Genomic DNA, 17,214 nt, shown 5'->3' on the forward strand with positions numbered 1-17,214 from the left:
AAAATCTTCTTGATTCATAAGTCATAGCTTGAATTACTCGTACTCCCTAGAGCTAGTTAATTCATTGCCCATGCAAGGGAAAACGTACTATCTTGTACTGCTTTAAACCCACCTATAGCAACTTCTTGTTATCAACTCAATTTTATTACCAATCTATCCTTTATGCCAATGGTGATATTGGAAGATCTAACTTACTTACTTTTATGCATATACCACTTTTATCTACCTCGAGCTGGATTAATTTCCTCTTTCAATCAAGTTAGTGGTCTTGCTAGTTCATGTTTCGAACTTGCACACTACGTCAAAATCCCTTAAATCTTACTAATGCCCTCAATGGTTTTCCTCTTAACTAATGAAACCTCAACATACCACGGCAATAGTTCTTGAATATCTACTATTACTAGTAACTCCATTTTAGCTTATCCCTTCTCAAACTTTTATTTTGGTAACAGATTCTTGTGTTAAAAAAAGTTCCATACCGATCACCTATGTAAGCTATCTTTCCATCCAACTCATATTCTCCTAAAGTTCCACATGATAATGAGATATTTTTCTTTTAAACCGAAACAAATTCCTTGTAACCCCTCATATCATACCTCCAAACCGTACTTAACTGGGAGTTTTGAACACATTAAATTCCTTTCTATTTCCAAAAGAGTAACTTTCTTGGATACTTTTTTTTTTCCACTTTCCAAGTGGAACATAATCTTTTTACTAAAGTATATTTACTTAACTCCTCCATAAGTCTTATCTTTCTTACTAAGAATTTTCATCTTGTAGAATTCTCCTTTACCAATTTTCATGCTTTTAAACTCCAAAAGACTTTCGTTTGTTCAAATTTGTCCAACTTTGATCTCCTCATCACAATAAGGCTATGGATTTAATTAATCTAGGTACTCTAAAATAATCCTTCAACCCAAATAAATAACACTTTGTTTTATCCCCTTTAAGTCTAAAATCATGTCAAACTATTTTGGCTTCCTTTAATGACATCAACTTAGCTAGATATTCCAAAAGAATTCTTCATATCACTACACATACTTTACCTAGTCTACCAAGTCGTAGTATTACCAAAGTGATTATGACTTATTAATCCTTTCCAAAATTCCTCTCAAAATGTTTGGTTTCAATATCTCATAACCTTAAATAAATCCATAGTTTATTCTTTTTCCCCTTCTTATCCATAAAACAACTTTTAACCTTATACTTGAGTATGTGGCATGTGAAGAAATTTATTGGTACTAACACCAATTGCACTACTCAACGAAAAAACATAACATTAATCCTTAATGTATTCTTATCTAGACAATTTTAATCCTTGGCTTGAACATTTAAATACCTTTATTCCTGAATTATCATAACTCTACATAGTTTCATCAACCTTTAAGATCTTTGAACTGAGGTATATATTTGTTTGTTTCTAACAGAATTTCCATGAGATAAACTAGTGCCAAGTGACCTCATAATTTTATTTTTTTTCCTCATTTTGTAGCATCTTACCTAAATAATCCGCTTATAACTTCGAACGAGTCACTGACCTAGCATTAGAATATAACTAGTGCATTTAAGCTAAACAAATATTTTAATGCACAACTACCATAAAACTTTTAATTGATAAGACATACCTGGCGATGACGAGGAATCTGTTCATGGGCCATAGTGACAATCTAGACTTACATAATAAGTCAGTCTACAAAACCTAAAACGTGGGCTCTGATACCAACTGTAACGACCCAACCCCCTAGGACTTAAGTTAGGCCGTTACTAAATACATGCATGCATGGAACTTAAAACGACACCCTTTTATGGTGAAATAAATGCTATGTAAATAAGGTAAGTTCAAAATTCTTTCATTGAATTCAAATATTAAAAACAAATAATGGGGTACCCATAAATCATAAATGATAATAACAAGTCTGAAAACAATTCTAAATAGTAAGTTTCAAACAGCAAAACTGAAAGTTGAAAAAAAACATGAAAATAAATCTAAATATCATGAGCGAAAGCATAAAACTGGTCCTAGTGGCTCGATCACGAATTCCGCTTGTCAATCGCCGGTGCATCTCTACCTTTACCTGAAACAACAACATGAGAAAGGGTGAGTATAAAATACTTAGTAAGTAACCCCACTACTGGGGTTTGGCTAGGCATCTATGTTCTCTAGATGTTTATCTCTGGCGGAACATAAAAACTACTCTAGTCCTCATGGGACACATGCATACATGAAAAACTGGTTTCTATCCTACTGTAGTTAAGTATACCTACTACCTCTGGTGAATCCCGAAGGAAACACAAACCTGGTGAATCTTGAAGGAAACATAACCCTTGGTGAATCCCGAAAGAAATACAACCCTTGGTGAATCCCGAAGGAAACACAATATCTGGTGAGCATCTAACTAATCAGTAAAGACACTATCACAGTCTCAACATCACAATTATCACAATATGGTTTCTTAAATACTACTATACACCTCAAATCATGGCTATACAACATGCATATACGCTTAATATCCTTATATCAAATACAACCGAGTGAATCAAGTATCGTCTCTTACTAGCATGCCGTATCTATAGTGCACAAATAAATCTTTCAGATTCTCATACAAGAACACTATATCGGTCATACTATACTATCCGTTTATCATGCTATCGTTCTGTTATGATATTCATCCATTATGCTAGATTATATCTGTGTCTGGTCCATGGCAGTTCCAGTAGTAAGATTACTTACTCGATACTAGATTTAGATATCGATCCAAGCGTAGTTTTCAATAATAAATCTTTGAATTCAATTTCCCAATGAAGCCTAGCAACAACACCCTTAATATTCCAATCTCCAAATTTTCCTTCAATTAGACCTGCTTCCAACTTTTAATCCTTTTCTCCGTAAAATTTTCAATTCACAAAGAATTTAACTCACCCCCTTCCACAATGAAATTAATTCTTGACATTAATTTCAAATTAAATTTGTATGACATAACCCCTTCCAAAATGAAATATTTTTACATTTAATTTCAAATTAAATTTTTGTTGACATTAAAATCCAATTTTCCTAACTTCCCTCTGATTAAACCATTAAATTGAAAACACCTTCCTTCCAAAATGAATTTAATTCCGATTAATTTCTAAATTGAATAATTTCTACGTAATCCATTAATTTCAAATTAAATAATTTCAGTTTAATCCATTTAATTTCCAAATTAAGTAATTTCAAGTCAATCCATTAATTTCCAAGAATAATTTCAACGCAATAATTAAATTCCCGCAATTACATTAAGTCAAAAATTCCAAAAATGCCCTTAATTAATAAAAATTATTGAAATTACATAAATATAAAATTGTAATAAAAAGTTGGTCAAAAATTACAAAATTCTTTGATCTATGGTACATAGAATTGAGGTTGGGTTACCTTATTTCTGTAACACGCATTGGATGTTATGGAACATAAGGAGTGTTTACACTTATGATGTTGATCCTAATTTGTACATGTTACATATGAGGAGTGGGGGTGTCCTATTGCAATGGTTTGCATAGATCAGGCCCAATAATAAGTCATTTTACTTTATAACGTTGTTTACTGTTTAAGATGACTATTTCATCTAGATGACCATGGTAATCGATTTCTTAATCCTAAGAGCTAACTATGAACTCCTGTTTTTTCGGGATTGCCTTTAGATTGCATAGTTAGGGTTGAGCTCAATACGCGATCGAATAAGATCCCATTTAGGGGTTTAAGACCGGAGAATAGCTGGGACATAGGGTGCAAGAAAGGAGTTCGACACCTTAACCCGATTTAGGGAAGAAGAAAGTGGTTGTTCTTTTTCAAGTGCTTATAATCAAGGTTGACAAGGGCCCCACCCTCTACTGGGCTGAGAGATTGTATTAGGTTTATGGTGATTGATACAAGCCAGCTGTTCATTAGGAGGATTAGTAGGACTTGTCGAGGAACAAGACATAATCTCGGGAGCTGGTAAAAGTAGGATATTTTGATCCCAACCGTTTTATTCAGAACACCTTGAGGGGATCATTGACTTGTTGATTATGGTTGTAATATGTGGAATAATATCTTCAGGTGTAGGGGAGTGAACTACTGGGCTTTTAATGGAGTGACCATTAGTTAACAGAATGGAGATTAATTCTGGTCTCTAATGGGGGATTTAGCAATTAATCTGGATCATTTGGATGCTATGATCTTAGTCCGGAGGTCAGCTAACGCACCAGGTCTCTATCTAGCTCTGTTAAGGAAACTAGCTCGTTTAGATCACACGTGATAGAGTTAATTGAAACGTTCAAATTCACAAAATTAAGGAATAAGTAATTTTATATGATCATCTATAATTTAGTAGTTTAATTTTAGAATTAAAGGAATACTGAGAATTATTATTTAAAAATATGTTTAATATATAAAGATGGGAATGTTTGTTAAAAATTAAATTTAATATTTTGATATTAAATAATTAAGTTTTATTTAATAATTAAGTTTATTGAAATTAATTCATTTTTCATTTTAAAAATCAAATTAGATTTTTTTTAAAATCAAAATTTGATTTTTAGATAAAATTGAAAAATTGGAAAACTAAAACACAAAATGGAAAAATGGGTTTTTCCATTATCCATCTTTGAAGTAGCTCACACATGAAGCAACTTCTTGCCTTTGTCTTCTCCAAGCATGAGCTGCAACTCATGCAACTCTTCTCTTTGCATGTTGATTTGCAATATAATGAAGAGATTGGAGTGAAAATCGGGCATGCAATCCATAGAATTTTTTAGAGAAAAATTGGTTTGAAGAATGGTTCTTCAACAAGGTTGCAGCAATGAGCTTTTCTCCTCCATCCCTTGATTCAAGCTTGTTTTGAGTCCCACAACTCAATCTAGAGCACCAAGAGAATAGTGAGGAAGATCTTGAGGTGGTTTACAATAAGATATGGAGAAGATAGTAGCTGGAGAAGGAGCTTTGAAGAAATTCTACAAGAGGTATATCTTGAAACCCATTTTTCTGCAGAAGCATGCTTTATATTATGCCAAAATTAGTGAATTTGAGTGCTTAGATGATCTTTGTGCTTCCGCTACTATTGATACAATCCTACAATTGGTATCAGAGCATCAAATAAGCATTCAATTCGGTTTAATTTTGGTTTGGTGGGTGTTTTATATGAGAAATATGAAACTGGTGCACTGATATGGTTTTTTGAGTGTTGGCTGTTTAATTCTCTTTAATTTCTCATTTAAATTTGTAATTGGCTCTTGTTTGATGAGTTTTAATGTGTTCCCAAGAGTCTGTAATTTATTTGGAGTCATTAGAGTTGAAATTAAGCTATAAATTGAAGAAACAAGCGTAGAGGCCGAGTTGCAGTTCCAGAAAATCAGCCTCTGTTCTTATCGTCGTTGTGGTTCCAGTTGCTAAACGATTATCTAACTCCAGACGCTACACGATGTGAAGAAAATCTAGACGAACGTATAACAATGGGCGCTGGTTGTTGTGTGTTGAACGCTAGACGATCACGTGTCTGCGGGAGCTAAACGTTGCGTTCAATTTACTATACGATAGCATTAAGCGATCGTTTAGCTTTGGCATGGGAACTAAACGATACGTTGAATTTACTATACAATGGTACTATGCGATCGTTTAGCAACGATGTGCGCTAAGCGATGCGATGAAGTGCTACACGATAACGCTGAACGATCGTTTAGATGCAGAGTTAAGCAATCGTGTAGACATAGAGTTAAGTGATGCGTTGACGTTTCTATGCGATGGAACTAAACAAATTGCTTATCTACAACGCTGAACGATGCAATGATGTTCTATACGATGGAGCTAAGCGATCGTTTAAGCTATGGCGAATACTAAACAATGACATGCAGTGCTAGACGATGGTGTTAAGCGATCGTTTGGTTCTATACGATAGAACTAAGTGATAGTGATGAAGAGCTATACGATAGCCTTGAGCGATCACTTACTTCGATTATTTATCTTTGATCGGGAGCTAAATGATGCGTTGAGTTGCTATGCGATAACATTACGCGATCGTTTACCTCTATGCGGCAGCTAAGCGATGCGTCGAGTTGCTATGCGATAACACTACACGATCGCAAACCTTTGCGCGGTAGCTGGGGATGCGTTGATTGCTATGCGATGGCATTAAACGATTGTTTGCTTTTTGCGCACGCTAAACGATCGGCTTCATATGTTAGACGATGGAGCTAAGTGACTGTGTAGTAAATTGTCTATGTTAAACGATGGATCTGTGCGATAGTGTAGCTTCCTTCGGCACTAGACAATGACACTATGCGATAGAAGGAAAATACTACACGATCTTATAGCTTTGCTAAACGATCATGCATTTACTAAACAATCTGGAAAAATGCAAGACGATGGTTGTCATTGCTAAACGATGAGACTTAGCGAGATGTTAAACATGTGCAAGGGCTGCAGATTCGACTGGTTCTCTTGTGGTCTGGTTCGGTTCAACTTCGAATGGTTCTTGGCTGGTCCGGTTTAGACTGTTCGGGTCGGTTCAAGCTACTTGAGTTCGTTTTGGAGCGGTTCGGAAGCTGTTTAGTAATAGTTAGGCTTCTGTTTGCTTGTTTTTGTCAAAACTAATACCATATCAGTCTGTGTTTAATTATTTATGCATTTGATGTATGTTATAAGTAAATAAGTATTGTATGTGCATATAATATGTCATTTAAATTTAAAATCCCACCATAGGAAGTATGTAACATGCATTGAAAGTATGTTATAATTGTTATGATATATAGTATGCATGTTAGGGTTTCTTGTATTTAATATAAATTTTATATTAAATTTGAATGCCTCATGTATGTTATGGATGAATAACATGTCTAAAGTTTTATAAGTTGTTATAAAATTGGGTTAGACATTTAAAATCCATAAACAACAGTTGCATGCTCACGTAGGTTGACCACCTGTTTTAATTGTTAAAACTTATAAAACCGAGGTTACAAACTCAACTGGTATATAATCCTATCTAAGGCTGGGGGTACTTAAGTTGACGGTTTACGGAGCACCTCCTATCTGGGGATTACGGCCGAATTATTGAGCGTTGGTAATCGGTTGTATGAGCTTACGTGAGTGATGTGAGGTAATAAAATGGTTTATCACCTAGACATCGTAGGTTAAAGTCCAATTATAAGAGTTATACTTAGATAAACCACATAGATTTAGGGTTGTTTTTATTAGCCAAAAAGAACCTAAGTATAAATATACCCAAATATAACACTTTAGTGGTAGTTTAATAACTTTTATATGATAGAGTTATTAGAAAAATTCAGTGGGAGATTAATAACATATATGTTACATTATTTTTAGCTCTCACGTCTCTAAGAGTTCATAATTCAGATTTAAGCGGTACTTCGTGTCACCCTAGGAGTGACCTCCCTTCGGAAAGTATTTTTTAGCTTAAATCTAGATTACGGTGAATAAGAGGAAGTTTTTCAAATATAAGTCTATTATACGATAAATAGATTTCAACTACCACGTCTCCTCATAGTTTACACTGTGAGATTCATATGACGCTTCATGTCACCCTGGAAGTGGCCTCCATTCGGAAAGTGTTTTGTATGAGTCAATATCAAGGTAAACGGAGGAAGTAGTTCATAGTAAGTGGGTGAAGGATATGTGTCAATATATCCTACAGTCTCCTCCATTAGACTGAACCGTGAGATTCCTATGTTGCGCCTGTTGGTTTGCTTTAAGCGGCCCTTTGTTAGTCGTTTAGCGACGGCTATCCCCTCAGAGGGTTGTAACATAGGATTCGGGACAACCCAGGCTTCAGTAAAATGAATAGGATCTTATAGTTTCGTCTTGGATGTTGTCTTCTATTTCGGAGGCAAATTCATACCGTCCTATAGGATCTGAAAATGGCGGGTCACACTTACAAGAATTACTAAGTTGTTAGTAAAAATCTTGACCGAAAACGATAACTAAACGACTATAGGAATAAGAGTTATTCCGGAGACAATAGGAATAAGAGTTATTCCGGGGATAGTGTTTGGTCAAAATTTTTTGTTTTAGTGAAGGAGTATCTGATTGCCCCTCGGTAGCATATATTCCAACTCACTAAAATATCGTTGCAAATAAATAATAGTTATGGATACATTATTACTTTTTGCTAAAATTTGATTTTTGATTTAGTTACAATTTGCTAATTAAAATTTGTTTGAATTTTATCAGCATGTTGAATTCTAGAATACTTGCTTCCGATGTACATAACAGTAAAATCAAATCAACAAACAAATTACTAGCGGTTGATTATACCAAAAGAGTTTTAACAGAAGATTGTTCTCTATCGTTCAACTCATCTGAAATTATGAATTATGTAGATGAGGATGCTGAATTCGAAAAACAAGATAAATATAATTGACTTGTTATCGAAGCATGTTTAGTGGAAAATGATAAAATTTAGATAATTGATTCAGGTGCCGCTAATAATGTATGTACTATCTCACAGGAAACAAGTTCCTAAAGACAGTTGATAGAAGGTGAAACAATCTTTAAGGTAGGGACTAGGGAGATTGTTTCAGCCAAAGCAGTGGAAGATATGAAGTTATTGATAGGAGTTAAGTACATTTATTTGAAAAATGTATATTATATTCCTTCTATGAAAAGGAATCTAATTTCTGTCTCCTGTTTGCTAGAACAAAATTATAAAGTTTATTTCGAAAATGGTGAAGTGTTCATCAAAATGGGAAATAAACAGATTTGCTTTGTAAAATTAGAAAATAACTTGTACATGTTAAAACCAACTGAGGTCAAAGCTGTTTTTGAACATAGAGATGTTTAAAACTGCTAGGACTCATAAGAAAAGGAAGATTTCTCCAAATGTCTATCTTTGGCACTTGAGATTGGGTCACATAAATCTCAACAGGATTGAGAAATTGGTTAAGAACGGTCTTTTAAACAAATTGGAAGACAGTTCATTACCACCATGTGAGTCCTGTCTTGAGGGTAAAATGAAAAATAGATCTTTTTCTGGAAAAGGTCTTCGAGCCAAAGAACCCCTAGAGCTGATTCATTCAGACCTTTGTGGGCCTCTAAATGTTAGAGTGATAACTTGTAGAAATACAAGTTATTTATATTGTTTTATTTAGATATTGCGGCTAAAATAAAGAAAACATGCATTGATAGTAGAGAAATTGGCTAAGAAATGTGAAAATTATAAAATGTCGTCAATACACCCACTAACACCATTGCGATGGTAGAATAGAATGTTTCAGTTTCTGTTTTGCAGGAAATCAGTCACCGCATGCGTTCATGGCTTAAAGATAAAATAAACAACGTATCTACGTCGCATTGCGCCCATCAATCGAGAACGAAGAGATGATCAACACAATGACGGCGCATGCGACAATCGATCAACGCAATTTTAACCGAATGTGGTAATAAAAAATAACACCGCATATGGCGATCGATCGAAGATGTAAAGAGCAATGCATTTGCGGAGGATTCTGACAAATGTACAGCTTTCAGTTGTGCATTTCTGACGGATTGATTGCGTAACAGAAGGAAGATTCACTCTGCCATTTCAGAAACTACCATAACCATACAGTGGGGACCATATATTCAAAGAGCCAAGCCTCACCTATAAATAGCTTCTGCAAATTCACTGAAAAAGATACATGAATACATAGCGACGTGCATATACTGATTCTGAGAGAGAGACTGGTTTGAAGCGACTTACAAAGTAGATCTGGGTGAACCACGAGACAAGGCCGAGAGGTGAGTCTCCAAGCAGAGAATCCTTCCAATTCCCGTAGCTGAAGCTCTATACGGAGGTCAATTCTACAAGGAAAGCAAGCCTGAGAGGGAAGTTTTCCTCTCTATTACTTCCACACGCCGGCAAGCACAACCTCTGTTCAGGATCTGTGTCAAGACGTTGACACTTCTTCTGTATTTGTTTCTAGTCTCTATTTCATCATTTGTATTCATCTTCCTTAATCTTTCATTCACACCATGTATCGAACGCTTAATTTTAGAATTAAATGTTATGATAATTACCATTGCCATCTCTTTGTCTCTTTCCGTTCGTCCATAACCCATTTTCTTCATGATGTTTTCCTAATTCCCTGGGTAATTAGCAAGAATTAAGCGAGTGAGTTAATTTGTGTTAAGGAAATAATTAAGTTTAGCTAAAGCATGCTCGACGGCATTTTCACTTGTGAGAGCAGAAGTGGAGATGTTATTCCGCCTATCGAGAGAAGGTTGGAAGAATGCATTAACTAAAGCGAGAAGTATTTCCAGAGATGGAAACAACCTTGTGTTCATCACGTTCATCCCTGTTTCACCATAGAGATACGGGAACGCGACCGATCACCGAGAGGTGTACGCCAAGGGAAAGCGGAACCTTAGTTGCATCTTTAACGCAATTGACAAACTTGCGATATTTTTACTATTTATTCTTTCTCTTTCTACGTCATTCATAAAGACTTGCCATCGCATACATCGAATCTTTGTACAACTTCACAGTCAGTTCTCGACTTCATTATCGTGTATCATGTATCTTGTATCTTGTATCATATTAGTTTGGGATTTTATTTTATCAACGCAATTTTATTTCATCGGCATTTACATTTCTGTATAAACCTAATTTTTATTCATTGTTAAACCGGTCACATGTATCACAAAAGTAACGCATTAACGAAAACAATCCCTGTGTTCGACCTCGGATTATTCTGAGAAACTTGCGTTGGAATTATACTTGGTTTCAGCGCAAGGAAACTTGTGACACGCATTACTCCATCGCTATTACGAGCATACCATTAACAATGCATATATTTAGACGTAGTATTGCATGTTTAGCACATCATTCATCTCATCCATAAGCCATGCGTTAGAGTAGATAAAGAGATTAACTTAACAGTCGTGTGCATAAGTGATAACACAGTATAATATCTCATTCATTCATATTCATCATTGTCCTTATGCTTAAAAATTCATTTTCACCGTTACAAGTTTATGGCGTTGTTGCCGGGGATTGTTAAACGGTTAGTGTTGAGTACTTTTGTGGTATTTTGCAGGACAGATCTCTTTGTATTGGCTGTTTATTGCGAAGAGTAGTCTGATGGTTTATGAGTACTGGAATTGGTCCAGAAATTCTATGTTGACCCAGAGATCAGGTGTATTTTTCGCACAAGAGCACATCAGGACCAAGCTAGGCAAAGAGGAAACATGGCTAATAATAATGAGGGGCCCGATGGGAATCAAGGGGTAAATTGGCCAGCGCAAGACCCTGTATTTCTTGCTGCCGACCGCAATATCCCTATGAGAAACTATGCGGCGCCAAATTTTTATAACTTCTTTCCCGGAATTTCAAGACCCACGATTGAGGAGAATACAAGGTTTGAGATAAGACCGATTATGCTTCAAATGATTCAAAATGCGAGACAATTCGGAGGTCTACAAGGAGAAGACCCGCATGCTCATTTGACCCGTTTCGTAGAAATATTTAGCGCATTCTCCATACCTGGTATGACTCCAGAAGAAATTAGATTGTATCTCTTCTCGTATACACTGCGGGATGAGGCAAGGAGGTGGGCTCAGTCATTAGAGCCAAATGAAATCAACGGATGGGATCAGTTAGTCGAGAGGTTTATGAATAAATTCTTCCCTCCAGCCATCAACGCAAGGAGACAGAGGGATGTGTTGAATTTCGAACAGAAGGGGTATGAAACTTTAAGCACCGCATGAGTGCAATTCAGGCAATTAGTGAAGAATTGTCCGTACATCGGGATTCCTGATTCCATTCTGATGGAAACTTTTTATAATGGCTTGGATCGATCAATGTAAGCAGTTGTTGATGCCTCTGCAGTAGAAGGATTAATGGACAAGACGTATATGGAAGCAAAGGTTGTCTTGGATCGCATCTCTCGAAATACAGATGAGTGGTTAGATAACGGGTATGAGGAAAGAGGTTCAGGACAAAGAAGAGCAGAAGGTGCCCTTGTACCAGCTGATACAATGAACACTCTGGTAGACCAGATGACCACAATGATCTAGCTCCTTCAGACTATGGCTATTCAGCAAGGACATCTCTCTCAAGGTTTAGCGTAAGCCAATGCGTTGACACACATGGCCGCAATAAATTGCGTTCAATGTGGAGAGGGACACTCAGTGGAATTATGCCCGTTGAATCAACATTCCGTATACTCTATCTATAATGAACCATACAACAACACTTGCAACCCTGGTTGGCGGAATCACCCAACTTTCAGTTGGGATGGGAATCACAACTAGGGGGGCCAAAGTGATCATCAAAACAGTCATCCTGGGAATTGAGGCAATCCTCCGGTTTTCATTAATCAGCACCACAACCCAGGTAATCTTCAGAGTATACAACCCTACGACCAACCATTCTTTTCTGACACCTCTTGTAGTACCTCGTCTTTGGAAACATTATTGAAACATTATATTGGGAAGAACGAGGTAATCAAGCAATTGCAAGCTTCCTCCCTTAGAAATTTGGAAGAGCAGATTGAACAGCTTGCGATCGAGCTAAAGAATAAAACGCCTGGTACGCTGCCCAACAGCTCGAGAGCATCGGGGCCATGTGGTAAAGAACAATGTCAAGCAGTGACATTGAGAAGTGGCAGAACAACGGTCCCTATGTCACCTGTACCAGATTCAGTAACAAGACCAGTAGATTTAACCATCAACGATGACCAATCGACCATTAATGAAGAATTATCAGTTTAGAAGAAAGTACATCTACAAGGAATGAATCTCAGCAAGACTCCAATGCAAAATCACTACAACCTTCAGCTCCTAAAACACAACAAGCAAAGGACCTCAATGAACAACAAATTGAACAGGAAGTACGGTGGGATCCTCCACCTTTCCCGTCCAGGCTAAGGAAGAAAGATGACAGCAAACAATTCCAGAGGTTCCTAGATGTTCTCTGGCAACTACATATCAACATTCTCTTAATGGAAGAATTGGAACAGATGCCGAGCTATGTGAAATTCCTCAAGGACATACTTGCCAACAGGAGGAAGATCGGGGAGAATGAAACTGTTGCGTTAACACATGACTGTAGTGCGTTGTTTCAGAACAACATCCCACCAAAATGAAGGATCTAGGAAGTTTCACATTGTCATGCTCGATAGGGGAAAAAGAAGTCGGAAATGCACTGTGTGATTTGGGGGCAAGTATAAACTTAATGCCCTTGTCAATCTTCAAAAATTTAAATATCTGCAACGCAAGACCAACCACGATTACGTTACAGTTGGCCAATAGATCAATAACGCATCCTGAGGGCAAAATAGAGGATGTACTTATGTAAGTAGATAAGTTCATCTTCCCCACTGACTTTATCATATTAGACTATGAAGCTGATATTGAGGTGCCTATCATCTTGGGTTGCCCATTTCTTGCAACAAGGCGAGCATTGATCGATGTACAAAAAGGAGAACTTACCATCAGGGTCGACGATCAGTAAGTTAAGTTCAACGTCCTCAATGCGTTGAAATACCCAGGTGATATGGAAAATTGTCAATATGTTGGGAAATTGCAGGAAGAACATTGGCACGAGCCCCTAGAAGAATCGGAGGAAGAAAACTTTAGGATTGGCGCAATGTGGGAGGAAAATTGCGTGGCAATTCAAATCGAGTCAGATTTTGAAACAACCAAGTTATCTGAACGAACAACGCAGCGTACTAAGCCATCTTTAGAGGAACCACCCATGTTAGAGTTGAAGCCTTGCCCGTACACCTCAAATATGTGTATTTAGCGGGCAATAACACTTTACCGGTTATTATATCTGGCTCGCTGAGCAAAGAGAAGGAGGAAGCACTTATCCAGATCCTGAAAAAAAACGCAAAAGCTTTGGGATGGACCTTAGCGGATATTCGAGGGATTAGTCCTTCATATTGCATGCACAAGATTCGTCTATAGAAAGACAACGCCGTTTGAACCCTGCTATGAAGGAGGTTGTGAAGAAAGAGATAGTGAAGTGGCTTGATGCAGGCGTCATTACCCTATATTAGATAGCAGCTGGGTAAGCTCAGTGCAATGTGTTCCAAAGAAGGGGGGAATGACAGTCGTCACCAATAGCAAGAATGAGTTAATTCCTACAAGGACAACTACGGGGTGGAAATATGTATGGTATACCGCAAATTAAATTTGGCCACTAAGAAGGACCACTTTCCACTCCCGTTTATTGATCAAATATTAGATCGACTTGTGGGGAACGAGTTCTTTTGTTTTCTTGACGGTTACTTAGAGTACAACCAAATTGCGATTGCGCTAGAGGATCAAGATAAGACAACCTTCACGTGCCCATTCGGCACGTTTGCATTCCGTCGCATGTCGTTTCGACTCTGTAATGCACCAGGTACTTTCCAAAGATGCATGATGGCAATATTTTCAGATTTCTTGGAGGATTCAGTCGAGGTATTTATGGATGGCTTTTCAGTTTTTGGCAATACTTATGACTCCTGTTTATGAAATCTTGAAAAAGTCTTGAAGAGATGCATTGAAACTAATCTTGTTTTGAACTGGGAGAAATGCTATTTCATGGTTGAAGAAGGAATTGTACTAGGTCACAAAATATCAAAGGTAGGATTGGAAGTTGATCAAGCGAAAATCGACGCAATTTCCAAGTTACCACCACCAGTCAATGTGAAAACGCTTAGGAGTTTTCTGGGACATGCGGGGTTTTATCGAAGATTTATCCACAACTTTTCTCAGATCGCAAGGTCCTTAAGTGCGCTCCTCGAGAATGACCGCGAATATGATTTTGATGACGCATGCGCTGAAGCATTCCACACGCTGAAAAATGCGCTCATCACCGCACCTATTCTGATTGCACCAGATTGGACACAACCGTTTGCGTTGATGTGTGATGCTAGTGGGTATGCAGTGGGCATAGTCTTAAGTCAGTAAGGTTTTCCATCCTATCTATTATGCTAGCAAAACGTTGAATGATGCGCAGGAAAATTATACAACCACAGAAAAAGAAATGCTCGCAGTGGTATTTGCGCTGGAGAAATTTCGACAGTACTTGATTGGAACAAATGCGGTGGTATATACTGATCATTCTACGATCAAATACCTTATGACAAAGAAGGATGTGAAACCGAGACTGATAAGGTGGGTGCTACTCCTGCAAGAATTTGACCTAGAGATTAAGGATCGGAAGGGCACCAAGAACCAAGTAGCAGATCATCTATCAAGATTAGAAAATTGCGAGGTTCAGAAGAAATAAAAAGACATTGAAGAAAGATTCCCTGATGAGCTACTGGTGGCGGTATGCGTTAATGTTCCATGCTATGCAGACATTGTAAACTTCATAGTTTGCGGCCAAGTACCAGAAGACTATACATACTAGTAGAAGAAGAAGCTGAGACATGACGTCAAGTTTTATTTTTTAGACGACCCCTTCTTGTATCGACTTGAACCTGATCATATTTTGCGTCGATGCGTTCCTAAGCATGAGGCCAAGCAAATTTTGGAGCTTTGTCATGAGTCCCCTTATGGAGGACATTTTGGGGGGCAGTAGACCGCCGCAAAAGTTCTACAGAGTGGCTATTTTTGGCCAACACTATTCAAGGATGCCCATGCCCATGTTGTGCAATGTGATAGATGCCAGAGAACAGGGAACATGTCTAGAAGAAATGAAATGCCCTTGACTTCAATCTTGGAAATCGAATTATTTGATGTATGGAGAATCGACTTTATGGGCCCATTTCCATCTTCAGAAGGTCATCAATACATTCTGGTCGCGGTTGACTACGTATCAAAGTGGGTTGAGGCCATCGCATGTGCTAAGAATGATGCGGCCACGGTGGCGAAATTTCTCAAAAAGAATAGCTTTACTCGATATGGAACGCCTCGTGCCTTAATCAGTGATGAAGGCTCACATTTCATCAACCACATCATCACCAACCTGTTGACCAAGTTTAATGTCAGCCATAGAGTTGCAACCGCCTATCACCCACAAACCAATGGGCAGGCAGAAATTTCTAACAGGAGATATCAAGACTATCTTGGAGAAGGTAGTCAGTACCTCTAGGAAGGATTGGTCACCCAAGCTCGATGAAGCATTTGTGGGCATATAGAACTGCCTTCAAAACTCCAATTGGCATGTCCCCATATGCTTTGGTCTTCGGAAAAAGCTTGTCATCTGCCTCTTGAGTTGGAACACAAGGAAATGTGGCAAGCAAAAAGCTGAACTTTGATCTAGCAAGCACGGGGAAAGTCCAGAAGATTGCAGCTGAATGAGCTAGTCGAGTGGGACTGAACGCCTATGAAAATGCCAAGCTCTATAAGGAGAGAACCAAGAAATGGCATGATGACCGCATAAGCAACCAAACATTCTTCGAGAGTCAACAGGTCCTTCTGTTTAACACGCGTTTGCTATTATTTCCAGGGAAGTTGAAGTCCCGCTGATTTGGGCCATTCTACATCAAGACTATCTTTCCCCATGGCGCAGTGGAGCTAACAACTGAAGATGGAAACAACACATTCAATGGTCAACGAATTAAGCCCTACTAGGGGGTGATGTGGAAAGACGCATGAAGACCATCGACTTAGGCAAGCAGGATTGAGCGTTTGCGGGGATGCTATTGTGGTAACTCTGAAAAACTTCTTTCAATTAGCATCCTTATATCTATGTTTAAGTGCTTTCTTTACAACTTTCATTTACTGATTTTTAAATTACGTTATTTACTGCTTAGTAGACCCAACCTTTACTGGTTTACATGTTTACTTTCAATTTAATTCAATTGTGTATTTTCATGTCGTGTTTAATTTCTTTACTTTTATGCATTAGTAGCGCTGTTCTTAAAATTTCTGTGAATGACTGAATAAAACGATGAACATCGCAAAGTCTTATCAACTTGCGTGTTTGATGAATTAAAAAGAAAAATAAAGATTGGTATGCATTGCGATGATGGGTGCATCTTGTGATAACAAGATACACTTTGCAGACATCCAACCCAAATGCATTGCACTGAGGGGTGTGTTGCGCTCGTATGTATTTTTCGCCCGTCCTTAGCAGAAACACGCTATGTTGAGGTAGTGTTGCGTCAGTAGAAATACCGTGCACCCGTCCTCCATAAATGCACTACGTTGAAGGGTGTGTTGCGATGAAACATGCGTTGTTGCCCATCCTCACAAATATGCATTTGTGTTAATATAGGCGAGGTGTTGATTCTTTGTACATGCTCAAATCTTTAATCTTGCACCCATTTGAATCA

General features: G+C 37.7%; 1 protein-coding gene across 1 annotated transcript; it reads left to right on the forward strand.

The window, feature by feature from the left end:
• Positions 1-14,530: 14,530 nt before the first annotated feature.
• LOC120079265 (uncharacterized mitochondrial protein AtMg00860-like) lies at positions 14,531-14,899 on the forward strand. The gene has a single exon (XM_039033423.1). The coding sequence runs from the start codon at positions 14,531-14,533 to the stop codon at positions 14,897-14,899; it is 369 nt and encodes a 122-aa protein (XP_038889351.1).
• Positions 14,900-17,214: the final 2,315 nt, after the last annotated feature.

Source organism: Benincasa hispida, chromosome 6 (assembly GCF_009727055.1).
Source record: "Benincasa hispida cultivar B227 chromosome 6, ASM972705v1, whole genome shotgun sequence".
In the NCBI taxonomy this organism is placed as follows: domain Eukaryota; kingdom Viridiplantae; phylum Streptophyta; class Magnoliopsida; order Cucurbitales; family Cucurbitaceae; genus Benincasa; species Benincasa hispida.